The sequence below is a fragment of the Phyllostomus hastatus genome, unplaced genomic scaffold (assembly GCF_019186645.2).
Source record: "Phyllostomus hastatus isolate PE091 unplaced genomic scaffold, TTU_PhHast_1.1 phas_contig_40, whole genome shotgun sequence".
In the NCBI taxonomy this organism is placed as follows: domain Eukaryota; kingdom Metazoa; phylum Chordata; class Mammalia; order Chiroptera; family Phyllostomidae; genus Phyllostomus; species Phyllostomus hastatus.
The window spans coordinates 50,356,084-50,370,328 of NW_025333872.1; the positions used below are offsets into that span (position 1 = coordinate 50,356,084).

The 14,245-nt window shown below is 40.3% G+C and overlaps 1 protein-coding gene across 1 annotated transcript; it reads right to left on the reverse strand.

Moving 5' to 3' along the window:
* Window positions 1–771: 771 nt before the first annotated feature.
* On the reverse strand, window positions 772–13,927 carry MCHR2 (melanin concentrating hormone receptor 2). The gene is given in 5 exon segments (XM_045844160.1): window positions 772–1,087; window positions 3,522–3,632; window positions 5,838–6,032; window positions 8,154–8,363; window positions 13,746–13,927. Coding segments are annotated over 5 exon segments (1,014 nt in total).
* Window positions 13,928–14,245: the final 318 nt, after the last annotated feature.

The window sequence follows — 14,245 nt, forward strand, 5'->3', positions numbered from 1 at the left end:
AATATGCTTGAACTATCAAGTAATTTCTTTCAGACTTCGGTTCTTTCCTTGTGGGGCTGTAGGAAAAAGCAACCCCCACCTCCCAAATTACTTATTGGTTCCCGTCATAATGACAGGTAATTCAATAAAAACACAAGATAGGTAGGCCTGGATTCAGCCCTGCTCTTAGGCTGCTGTGCAGCATAAGGCCTACACTTAACCTTTCTGAGCTTGGTAAACTGAGGCACCACTTACCTCACAGGTTTGTTACATGCAATCTTAAATGTTGCATATTCAACATATGATCATGGTTATGCTAACAGGTAAAGCTGATTGTTGAAGGCTATAGATTGGACTGCATGAAATTCACATTTTTGTGGATAAAAAACAGCCAAATTTAAGTCCTTTTCCAGAAACCTCAAGGGCATTGTTACAGTGAGGCCAAAGTATGGACGTCAAGGTCAGATTCCTTGGTGAGTTTTCAGTCAGTGGTCACGGATGGCCATTTTTACCAGCAATTAGTGTGTAACATGCTGAAATAACATCCATTACCATTGAGTTGGGTATCTTAGACTATTCCATTCCCTACTCTCAAGTACAGGTACATAGTTTATGTCTACTAAAGTTAGCATATCACACTCATTGCACTTAAATGGTACGCTTCTGTTCCATGCTTCTAAGACCCACAACTACATGAGAAGAATAGACACAAACCCACCATTTCATCCATCCTTCTAATAATACTAGTAACTTAGACAAACTGTCAAGATGACCAGTGATCCACATACTCTCCTAAAATCTTGATTTCAAAGTGTTTTTCATGTGCTGGATTTCCCTTTCAGCCACTCAGCTTTGCTATCCAGGTAGGCATTTCTGGAAATTTCTACTCAGCAGGATATAGTGGAAAGGGTTAATGCTGCTGCTGGCGAAGCTGAGACAGATGGAGAGGTAACAGCTTACATAGAAAACCAGCTTGGGCTGCTCCATCCTCAAGTTCAGCAGTTGTAGGATGTGATAGGGTGCAGCACTGAGAATAAAGACGGCCACCAGCACCAGCACCATCTTTGTCAGCTTCATCACTCTCTGCCTTGGAATACTGGGGCTGTGGCTACAAAGGCAACATTAGAATAGAACATAAACAGTCTTAGGAACTATGGGGCAATGGGTTCCTAGAACCTCTTGGGCAGTTCATGATGGCTATGCAGTGCAACATGAGGCCCATTTTTATTCCTACTTATTCAGAGCATTGTAAAAAGATTCTTTTTCATTCCTGTTAAAGGTTTCCCAAATTTCCTAAAGCTGGTAGATTTTGAGAAAGAAAATAAATAGCATAGTATTGAATTAAGGCCCAAAGTGCCAAATACATAAGTCTATATTGGAAAAAAAAGACAAACCTTTTTTACAGAAGAATTCCAAATAATATATATAGATACTCCCCTTTCCTGGAGGTAGAGCTTAATTCCCACCTTCTTCCTTCCCTTGTAAGGGTGGGCTATACTTAGTGACTTGCTTCTACAGAATAGAGAAAGGAATAATAGTAACTTTATGGTGGAGAAACCTGGTAAACATTGCCCTAATCAAGTTATCGTGTGCCCCTTCATATGTTTTGATGAGAAGAGCTGATTTTGTCCAAAAGCACATAACTGCAGTCTAATTGTGACATAACACCAAACAAGGCCAGACTGGGGATAGTCTACAGGATACCTCCTAACTAGTACTCCTTAAGACTATCAAGGTCAGGAAAAAACAAGGAAAGGGTGAGGAACTGTTACAGACTAGAGGACACCGAGGAAACATGACAACTAAGTGCAGTGTAGTGTTCTGGATGGAATCCTGGAACAGAAAAAAAAAACATTAATGGGAAAACTGGTGAAATCAAAAAAGGGTAGACTTCAGTTAATAATAATGTACCAATGCCATTTTTTTTTGTCTTGGCAAATGCTTCATGGTAAGGTAAGATGCTAATGGGGAAACTGAGTGAGGAGAATATAGGAAGTCTCTGTATTATTAGTGCAACTTCTTTGTAAATTTAAGATTATTCTAAAATAAAAAATTTATTCCCAAATTTTATCATGTTATGGAATAGTTAGACATTTAATACATATTAACTTGGGACATGGTTGAAGCAGATAAATAAGCCCGAGGAATATAAAAAATAGCATGGCAGCAGAAAATCATTCTAGATGATTTCTCTACAGTTTATCAGAGCAGCACGATCATTCCTCTACCTTTTTGCATTTTGAGGGATAACCGGACAGTGTGAGCTTTGTTTCATAGGATGCTCTTAGCATCTCCGAAGAAAGTGCTGGAAGCAGAGTGATCTGGTTTGGAGAACTGTTGGAAAAGGGCTCCAGCACCCTTCCCTGCTCTTGGTGTCTTAATGTTCCATTTCAACCTTCTCACCAACTCAGCTCTTGGTGATACATTTAAAAGCTATTTTTTTCTATAACTGTGGCTACTTCCCTCTTTCATTCTGAAAAGACTACCCTGGAAAAATGTAACATTTCCCAAGAATTTCAAAAAATTCTAAGTGGGAAAAAATGTCATAGGCCAATAGACCATCTAAACCAGGGTCTGTCACAAATTTTGACCAATGGGTGTATAAACCCTATTTTTTAAAATCTTCACACTGTTACATGTGGTATGTGTGGGAAACCATGAATCTTGTCTTTTCAAAACAAACACATCCCTGATCAGTGTGGCTCAGTTGGTTGGGCATTGTTCCAAAAGGCAAAAGGCCACTGGTTCGGTAACCCATCAGGGCACATGCCTAGGTTGCTGGTTTGGTCCTGGTCAGGGCAGGTGCAAGAGCAACCAAGCAGTGTTTCTCACACCGACATTTCTCTTCTTCTCTTTCTCCCCCCTTCCCATCTCTCTAAAAATAAATAAGTAAACTCTTAAGAAAACCCAAATACAATAATCTATTCTAAGGACAAATTTTAATAACACTTTTTTTTTAACTCAACATGTTTTATAAAAATGCTGACTTAGGCATTTAAACAAATTGGTATGTACAGTTTCAAGTAGAAAATAATTTATATTTGTTCATGCAGTTTTAGAGGTAATTATCTTTAAAGGTCCTCTCCACATTCATTGTCTTTATGTAAGTCTTTGGTTAGTCCAAATTAATCTTGTCTTAAGAATTCAAATATTAATGAGATATTTCTATAAATCAAAAAAGTAACAAAAATTTGAAGTTATATACAACATCTAGGATGCTTACATATGTACACAATTCTGCAGAATGTACAAATAAATATTTAAATAAATTATAAAATTATTCTTTGAATAGAATCTTGAGTTCTGCTTACATTTTTAGGAAACCATTACCTCAGTGATTTCAACAATTATCATTGAGAGATCCTCAAATATCTGCTTCAGAACATGGCTTATTTTCAGAAAATTCTCCATATAGACATTAATGCCTATATGCCAAAGTGTGGTATGTTTTAAGTGATTATTGTTTAAATTTCTGTTGTATATGTCTTAGGATCTCTGAATAGTTCTTTTAATAAATAAAAAGAAATAAAGCAAACACTTACCATCTGGCATCCTTATTCTGTTGATATGTCTCCCAAGTATAGCATAAAATTAAAATATAGCACACCAAAAATAAGGACAAAGGGAAGAAAAAAGTTAAATAAAGTGTGTACCTGTAAAATGAAAGAGAGAGAGAGAGAGGGAGAGAGAGGACATGACTGTTACATTTGCAATGCTAGGAACTGGCTTTTATGGTTTATGAGGCATGATTCTCTGATTTTTCAGGGCCTAGGATAAAAGTCCTTGGGGAAAAGTTAAGGATTTTGGGGTGCCTTCCTGTGGAGAAGTCCTGCTCCTCATTGCTCACCGACAATGATGCTTACCTCTTCTGTAGCTATGGTCAGCAATACTGGGTACAGAACGGGTAAAGATACTTATTACCATTATAGTTAGTGTTATTAGCAACAATGGGCAATAGCACTGATGGTATTATAGAGTAGGCACTGATCTGGATGCTTTACATTTTTAACCCATTGAATCTGTGCTACCCCATGAGTACAATGGCATTAGTATCCTCATATTACAGAAGAAAAAACTAAGGCACAGAGGGGTTAAGTGTCTTGCCCAAGTTTAGTCAGCTAGTAAGTGGCAGAGGGGGGATTTGAACCCAGATGGAGAGCTGAGCTGTACAGCCCGTATTTGTAGTTAAGACTCAAGATGGCCTCTCAAAAGGTCTGTTGTAAAATCAGCTCGTCTTTCCTCAGTGCTTTGCCAGGAAAAATTCTCAGGTGAGCTAATTCCAGTTCTGCACAGATGCCAGGTATCTTCATTCCTGACAGAACCTTGGTGCTGGTAAAGAAGGCAGCCCAGACTGGGTGGGTGTGGACAGAGGCAGAGAGAGGGAGAGAGAGCCTCTGGGACCAGAGGGATGCTGAAGGCAACACAGAAGTTCCAGTCTCTGTTCACCATTGGGATTAAATTCTAGGAGGAACAACAGTGGCCAAAAATAACAGAGCAGCTGTCAGTGTAAAGTAGTTAATCCCAATTTCTTTGACCCAGGCCAAAGCCCTATAGTCATATAGTGAGTCTTGGGTTGTGTTCTTGTAGATAGGTTGAGGTCCATATTAATCTATCAATGCCAGTGATTGAGTATCTCTTCACCTTTAGATTGGCTGATGGTTTACGTCTGTGCGTGCAGCCATTGCTAGAGGGAGAAATAACAAATACATGATCAATCCTGTGTTGTACTCCTTGCGAGCTTGCTGTTACTGGATTTGTGGCCTGGCAGGCCCTCTACCTCCACCCCTCCTGGGCTATGTGTATGCAGAAATGACTCATTATTTGAAAGTGGTGGCTGGGACAAGGAATCTGCCAGATTGACTTGAGATGTATGGATGTATGTAAAAAGCACCTAGCACAGTATCTTGCACTTAGCAGGTGATCAAAAATTTTTAGTCATAGACTTCAATGCTATGTTAAAAACTTCAAGTAGAGAATTTTTTCACTATTCTTTTCAAATTAAAATATCAGTGAATGCCTGTGTTGGTGGCTGCATTAGTTATGTAGAGCTGCTGTAAAAAAATTATCACAAACTAGATGGCTTAAAAAACAGAAGAAATGTATTTCCTCACAGAGCTGGAGGCCAGAAGTTTGAAATCGGGTGTCAGCAGGGTTGGCTCCTTTGGAAGGCTCTGAGGGAGAATCTGCTCCATGCCTCTCACTGAGCCTCTGCTGGTTTCTGGCAAAATCCTTGGTGTTGCCTGGCTTGTAGACATATTCCCCCAATCTGTGCCTCTGTTTTCAGAGGCATTCTCCTCTCTGTGTGTCTCTTTGAATCTCCTTGTCCTTATCCGGACACCAATCATTGGGGGCCCACCTTAATCCAGTATGACTTCATCATAATCTGACACATCTGCAAGGACCCTATTTCTAAATAAGGTCACATTCATAGGTACTGAGAGTAAGGACTTGAATATATTCTTGGTGGCAGGGACACAACAACCAAACTCCAGTTGCATATTGGTAAGGTTTGCATCTCGGTAACTGGTAACTCCGAGATCCTTTTTCAAACTCTGCCTCCCTTGATTGCCACATTCCTGCTGTGTCCAGTTGCCAGGGGTCTTTACGATCCTTATTTATGTATATTTGTACCCACCGAGGTTACATGATTGAATTCATAATCTTTTTCTAAAGGTGACCCTCTCCTTAAAATTAAATGATCAACTTGACTGTGGAAGGCGGACAACCAAGCAGGGAGGCTGTTTGGAAGAGGGGTCCCCAAGGACACTCTGCATGGCATGCAGACAAGGAGGATGAAGCACTTCATAACTTAATTCAACTCAATTTTTCTTAGGTTGCAACCTAAGAAAACAACCTACCAGAGTATATCATCAGGGGACGTTAAATCAAAAGCACAACTCTCCACGCCATCTTTAAATTCGATGACCTTTGAGCAGATCCAGGCAGGCAATGCCAGAATAAAGGAAGCTGCCCAGAGGCCCAAAATGATGTGGATGGTCTTGTACCTCATTCTCCAACTTGCAAGTTGAAATGGTTGGACGAGAGCCAAGTACCTGCAAAGCCAGTTAAAAGGGGTTTGGGAACAATCAATAAAAGCACTGAGCTCCAAGGATGAATGGTACATGACAAGAGTAAATTATTAGTATTTTTATCCTCCCTGAAGCACACCTCTATCAGAATTATATTTTTTAAGAGCTGGCTGTTAGCTGGAGAGAAAACAACTCTTGAGTCTATGAGTCTGAATAACCACTCACTGAAACAGCTGTCATCTCCACAAATACACTGATGATGGTAACATTCTGCCCTGCAAACTCTTCCTTTGCAAAGGTGCTTTCCTTGTAGATGAGGCTTTGTAAAACTTGGTCTCTAACCAGGGATTTCCTCCAGGAAGTGGGGTCCCCTGCCCTGTGGGTTTACTGATGTACAGGCAGGGAAGGGGAAAGTGCATGGGTTGGTAGCAAGATTCCCTAGCAGGGTGAGGTTCAGGCCCCATGGGACAGGCATTTTGCTCAGATGGCTTTCCAGTAGGGTCCCCAGGCTCTTGGGGGTCCAGTTCAGACAATTCGCAGCCAGAATAAACAAACGTAACTAGAGTAGACAATGAATATTCCTCAGGGAACTTAGGCTGGGGGCCAAAAGGGGAAATGGGCTAATTTCATGCAGGAGTATTTTTCTCTTCTTTTTTTTCTATGTTTGATCCAGAAAAAAAGGATAATCATTAATCAAACTTGAAATCCTGACATATCCAACACATTTGGCTCTCCAGCAAATCCTCAAAGAATTTTTCAGAGCCAACTGAAAGCTAAAGGAAGAAACAGAGAATTAAGACCCAGAAGGGAGAGTATTTGAAAAAGCAGTTTTGCTGAGATGGGAATTGGACCATAAGAGGTTCACAGAAGAGGTACAATGACAGGAAAAGCCAATGCTCCTTTATTCCCCATGCAGGGATGAAGCAGGTTTTATCATCTCCAGGAATGGGATTATGATTGGTAAGGCCTGCACTTCCCATTGCTTTCCTGCAGTGGTCCGACCTGTGCAGGGTTTTCTCCCTAATGTTGGAACCCTGGCAAGCTCACCAGCTTTATTCAACATACTATCAGCATCTCCGGCGTCAGGTGAACGAACCAGACCTACTCAGGACACTGATTAACAAATGTGATGTTAGTTACAACTTGAGAAGCACACTCTATATTTGGAGAGTTCTTTTGCAAAAAGCAGCAGGATATAAAAAAAGCACTAACATTGCCATCATTATTCATGTCTGAATAACAATCCAGTGAGTGATTTATATGAACCTTGCTATTCCTTTGTTTATCCACCTGAAGAACTGCTCATAACTTCCCCACCTCAAAGGCCCACTTGGATGGGTGAGAGTCAGAGCTCAGGAAGAAGCTGGATGGACCTGGGGAGATTTAACACAGCCCTCAGGACCAACAGTCATTCCCTCATCAATATTTTTCTAGTACCCACTTGCCAGGCGCTGTTACACAGACATTGTATTAGTGATCGAAGACCATGCCTTCATGGAATTTACATTTGAGGGATAAGGGAAGTTGGAAAATAATCAAAACACACTCATTCACACACAAAGTAAATTAGACTATGTAATAGGTTTGAAGCGAAGGAAATCAGAGCAAGAGGATCAAATGTGCTGGGTTGGGGTTAAGGTTCAGGTTGGGGTTGGGATGGGAAAGTGGATCGAGATTTTCAGTGGGTTGTTTTTTGACAGAATTCCTGTTGTGTGGGCAGGAAGTGAGCAGACTTACTTCAGTTCTCAGCTCTGCCACTGACTCTCTGTGCCCTCAGCAAATACCCTCACTTCTTGGAGTCTCAGCTTCTTTATCCCAAGAATGATGGGTGGGGGCATTATTCTAGTTTCCAACTCTTCATGATTTTGAGATCCTTTTTTTATTACAGTGAATTATAAATAAAACAGGTAAAAAAGAATGATTAGTAAAAAGGAGGTCTTAGTGTTTTAAGCTTTCCAAGAAAAATAGACTCCTGTGAAAGTTGGCACAAAAATTCTTAAATAATCAGTTCCACAATGAAACAGGCAAAGGAGGAGGAGCCTTGCTGTTATCTACCAGCACTGACGTTGATCAAAGTGGGATGAAGCTGGAGAGGTGCAGGCACTTCTGATTTATGTTAAGATGTTTCAGAGTCTCTTCACTTACCTGTCCATGCTCATTACAGTCATGATGGCACTGCAGGCAAACTGGTTGCAGGTATCCAGGGATGATGGTGCAGAGAGGCCCCCCCTCCTAGAAACCCACTCTCCTCCCCGGGCCCACTGGTGGATGAGGAAAGGCATTCCAGTGATGTGGACTGGATCGGTCACAGCCAGGATTCAGATATAAATGTCAGGAATAGTTTTTTTCCTCAACCTGAAAGAGATGTATAGAAACTGAAGACTGACATTGAAAATATGCACCTTCTTCAATTTATGTCACCTGTTACAAATTTTTAATTGTCTAAAGAGATTTTAAAAGTTAAAGGAAAACCTACACTAATGCAAATACGAATGAGTTCCTAGTCTTGTGTATACTTAAACATTTTGAATTATATATCTGATACCTAACTGTGGTGATTTAAAAATGTGCTTATATATTCTTTGATACTGCTTTCAAAAGATGGAGCCTAATTCCTTTCCTTTGAGCTTGGGGTGAACTGAGTAACTCATTTTTAACATTTTTTTTCTTTTATTGATTCTAGAGAGAGGGGAAAGGAGGGAGAAAGGGAGGGAGAGAAATATCAATGTGAGAGAGAAACATTGATCGTTGTCTCTTAAATGTGCCTTGACTGGGGATGGAACTCACAACCCCAGGCATGTGCTCTGACTGGGAATCGAACTTGATACTTTTTGGTTTGCATGATGATGCCCAACCACCTGAGCCACACTGGCCAGGGCAGTAACTCGTTTTTAACAAATGACAGTGTGTGACATTTAAAATTAGCATATAAAAGCATTGTGGAGCTTTCTCCTTGCTGTCTCTTGGATAATTTTCTCTGGGGAAACCAGCTGCTGTCTTGTGAGAACACTTAAGTAACTCTGTGGAGAGGTCCCCATGTAGGGGAGCTGAGGCCTGCTGCCAACTACAAGCAGCAATCTTCCAGGTGCAAGGGTTAACTACCTTGAAACTTGGAGCTCCAGTCCCATCAAGATGACTGTTGCCCTGCCAGACAGCTTGACTACGACTTTAGGAGGGACCCTGAGCTGGAATCACCCACCTAAGCTGCTGCCTGGACTCTTGACCTTTGAAACTGTGAGATAATAAATGTTTGTTTTAAGCCACTAAGTTTTGGGGCAGTTTCTAGATAGCCACAAACTATGCCAACTCGAAGCTCGCTCAGGCAAAAGGCTTAGTCTTTTCTTATGCCTGTCACCAAAATGACTGAATAGTAAAACGGTTTCCATTGGGCAAAGCATTTTTCCCCACTGAAGCTGGATGTTCAAATCTTAACTGAGGATATTGTTAAAAACTCAATGATTACTTAGAAATATTCTAAAACATCTAACCCAACAGCAGACTATTATTATTGATTAAGACCCCGAAACCAGATAGTGGGGAGAAGAAATCTGAACGAAGGAACAGGTAGAGGGCACTGAGAATGATCTCATGTCTCCTGCTGGGGCAGTCAAGTTGATGCTAACAAGAGGTGGCACTCTCCTCTATGGGCAAAATAATTTTCTGAGAGCAGAAATTTGAATTTTAAGTTCAGTGGTCCATATCTTATAGGAGTTGGAACATTCAGTAATAAATAAGCATTGCCCTTATCAGGATGACACTTTCATTAATTCAACAGACATTTCATTGAGCACCAATTATATGTTGGGCATAATATTTTGCTCTGGGCTGCAAGGCTAAATGATCAATAAGCTATAATATCAAGGAGATTGTAGTCTAGTGAAATGACCACATTATAATGTGTTGAGAGAAGCTAGAGCAAGGATAAGGAGTACACAAGAGGCCTCTGCCCCCTCCTTTGGTGACAGTCAAGGCAGATTTCTTGGCAGAAGTGGCATCTGAACTGAGGACAAATAAGAATTTAAAGAGCACATAAGAGTTAGCCCTAAGATTACACCACGATTGCTAGCTGACTCTAGATTCAGGGCTATTGCTCTGAGGTTTGGAAGCCAGTATGTGTCTTTATTATTCATGGCATGCAAATTCTATGGATTGTGAAATGTAAGGCATCAAATCCTTATGTGAGACATCAGTCTGGGTGAGGATATTTACCCAGGACCTGGCAACACACACTGCGTGGGGAAGATCCTGTCACTGACACCTTACTCAGCAGCTACGCTCTGGGCGCTGTTGATAAAATGGGCTGGTCCCTTGCCCTCTGGAGGCTGGTGGCTCATATCAGAAAGGCCAAGAAAAAGACACTTGAGGAAAGGATTGCATCAACCAAAAAAAGCACCAAGTGACTGTTCTTGGTCTCTCATTCTTGGTCTGTCCAGACCATTGGTGTGGGAAATGGTGAGGAGAAGGGGGAGGAGAACAGATACCAGAGGTCAGGTAGAGAGAGTTTTACATTAAAAAACAACAATAACAACAGCAACAACTGAACAAGCAAACAAACACCAAATGGAAAAACACAAAAAATACCGTAAATTTTAGCCCCTATATGGATATTATTTCTATTTAAATTGGGATCTAAACCATAAGTGGTTGCATAATTGTATGGTTAGATCAATGGTTCTTGCTGCTCTCTAGACAGACAGCCATGTCTACTGAGAATCAGTTATGGTAATCCCATTGTTGAGCACAGTGCAGGCCATTAACAGGCAATTAAAAAGAGTAAACAAAGGTGTTTCTAGATGATATTTTGTACAGAAAAAGAGAATTCTGAAATAAATGATATATTTATCTGGGCATAAGGTATGAGAGCAATGAAAGTGGCACATCATATTTATTTTTGCTTTTTTTTACTGAAAGTGAGAGAACAGAAATTAAAAATAACAACTTGTATTTTTTTAGGTTTAATTTATCTTTAGGTGCCCTGTTGCCAGACATTATTAGATATCTGTCCTTTGTGACTCAAACATTTAAAATAACAAGTGTAGACTAGTGATCATTTCAACTAATATGTTTTTCACGTGGTTAACATGGTCAGATCTTATGTTCACTAATTTGAAGTATGATGAAATAAGTTATAATATTCCATATACCATACAATAAATGATATAGCTGTTACAAATCATAGTTTATGAGAATATATAATCAAATGTGAAAATACTTATTAAGTAAAAAAGTCTCAACTATGTATGTTGTATGACCTCAAATTTATTTAAACATTTGTTTAAAAATATGCTAAAATAACATGTCAAGTGATCACAATGATTATCTATTTGGTAACCGGTTTTGACTTTATTCTTTGTATTTTTAGTGTTTAAAAAATTTCTTTTAAAAACATATTTATGCTTTGCAATCAGAAATAACACTATATACTATGGGTTAAATGAAACTAACAAAACATATAACACCACTCATGTAGGAGGATGCTTTGCTAGTCAGCTTGCTCTCAAATCCTTTTCCCCCTCCCCTAGCTTTGTTCCTAGGTCTCCTTGCCCGCTGGTATTGGTTAGTTCTGGCCAGTAGGCAGCATTACTGGAGGGACATTGGAGGATAGGAGGAGAGTAGAGACAGGGTATCTCCCTTCCCTCCCTGCTGCTGGCCTCTCTGGCAGAGGCTGTATCCCTTCCATGGCTCTACCTTCTCCCACAACACCCTCTTCGTGGTCCCAAGTCCCACTGTGGCCACAGCTCCCACCAGAGAGTCCAGACTCTTGGGGTCTGTGGAACCACCTCTTTTTCTCCATCTGGGTCAGGGGGTGGCATTGGGGTGGTGATGGTACTAGGAAGCAGTAGTAGCTTCCTGATTTTGTTTGTTTTTGGGTTGCCGCGCCAGTTTTATTGTGGTATTTAACTCTAGTAGAATTAAATTCCTATTGTGAGCCATCCTCAGTGTATTAGCAGTGATTTCATCAAGCACTGTGCCTGAGAGTTGAGTGCTCACACAGGCATTACTGCAGGACAGACCTGTGTGATTGGAGATGCCTGCCAAGGGTGGAACGGTTAAGAATACTGTGACCTATTTGCCAATCCTGCTCTAGATACAGAGTAATATAGTGGAAAGAGAACCTAAGTGGAATTCTATTTTCATTTTTGTGCCCTCATTTATGCTCTTGGGCATAAATGGGAAACACATTCAAACCCTTCAGATTCCACAGTTGTCTTGGTGTAGTGGACCATAGCAATACGTGTTTCCCATTAACTTTTCAGTTTATTTGAACAGCTGTGGCTGTGCGGTTCTGTAGCACTTAATGTACAGGGTATATGTGTAGAAAGTTGTGAGTCAACCCTGGCAAGTGCTTATATACGGTTGACACTCTGGAAACATCAGAGGGCTGGGTCAAAGGGAGCTACTAGTTATGGTTTAAGCTGGGTGGGAAAGAGGAAGAGGCCTCATTCTAAGGATTTTCTCTTCCTCTTAGTAACTGAGATTCCACCATTAGACTGTTAGTATTCCTTCAGGTTAACACACTGTCCCTGTTGTGATTTCTGCATAGACACCATTGCAATAGTTAGAAAGTATGGTACCTCATTAATTCATGATTTAATAATTAGGTGCCTTGACAGGGAGTTGAGGGCAGGGAATGGCAAAGTGGGAACTTTTTATTTATTGGGAGACAGAACATCCCTTGGAGAGTCTCTGTTCATTTGAAATGGCCTGTCAGTAGACAGGAGAAAGATGTGTTCAGGACATGGAGGTGGAGAATCAACAGAGAAAAATGTCATCTCCTTTACTGATATAGTTCCCCAGGGCCCACTGTGGCTGTGGAGAATAAGTGAGTAATGAATGGGGCTGAGTTCATTAATCTCTCTGAAGAACAAAAGGGGGAAAATATTATGTTACAATTGGCCCAGTTTTCCTCCTACACTTTCTAATCTGGCTTCCTTTTGATCTGATCTATGTTTAAAGTATAACAGACTAGTAATGATCTGCCCTCACTACTTTACAGTCATCCTCTTACTACACAAATCACTTCTTACATTTAAGAAAAAGCCATGTCAAACATCTCATTCTGGAAGCTCCATCTTACTTAAGCCTATATTTTTGGTCTATATGTTTTATACACCTTTCTAGTCTTCCTTTGGCAATGTCATATGTGAGTTCATCGTTTGCTTCCCAGTGTTACTATGGCTCTTGTTTCGCCTCCTCGAGTTGGTCAGCATTGAGGGGAACAGTCCACCGTCTGTGGCTGCCTGAAGCTTTGGGTAATTAGGCACAGTGTCTCTCTTGCACAAGTGAGTGAAAACGAGTCTTTTTACCAGCCCAACCAGGTCAGCTTCTTAGGATAACTCTTACTGCTGGAAAATAAATGGTTGCCTCACAGTTTCAATGCTTGCCTGGGCTCTGCCTCCAGTGATTCTGAGTTAATTGGTCTGGGGTGAAACTGTATATTAGAATTTTAAAAAGCTCTCCAGGTGATTCCAATATGTATTGTAGCAAAGTCTGAGAATCACAGCTCTAAAAATTCCCAGCCCAGCAGCAAGCACTGACCTAGGTCTTTGCATTTTGAGACCTGTAACTCAGATGTTATTTTATACATGATAAAAATATCTGCAGTATCTTTTTACATTATCTTAAGCAAATATTTCTAAAACCTGATTTTTTAAAGAAAAATCCTCCAGGGAGAAAAACATTCATTCAGGGCATGCAGAATGCCCCTAAATCAGGGAAAAAGAGAGGAAGCCTTACCTTATTATGGTGAGTACAGTGAGGATCCTGCCAACCAGGCCTGTTGAGCAGATAATCCCAATCATGGCAGAGAGGAGGGCTGTGTCCACAACTCTGAGGGTTTGATAAGCAAACTCTTTATTCCAGGATTTGTTCATAAGTTCTGCAGAAGTGTTTCAATATGAAGAATGAAGCAAATTCATTGTTCATGAACTTCCAGTAGTTAAAGCTGTGAAGGAAGAGGAATTGATTTATTGAATGAATTTTTGAGGCAGTTCCCTCAGTATAGGTTTCTTCTTTAACTTAATTAAAAAATATTTATTGGGGCCTTCTTTCAACCGAGACTCCATGCAACATAAGATTCCAGGGTGAGTGTTGTAAAAAGGCTCTAGAGATCTGCTGTGCAATATTTTGCTTATTTGGCATTCAACAATGTACTGTTCACTGAAAAATTTCTTAAGAGGATTAATCTCGTATTATGTATTCCTTTTCTTTTTACCAAAAAAAAAAAAGGTGTGTGA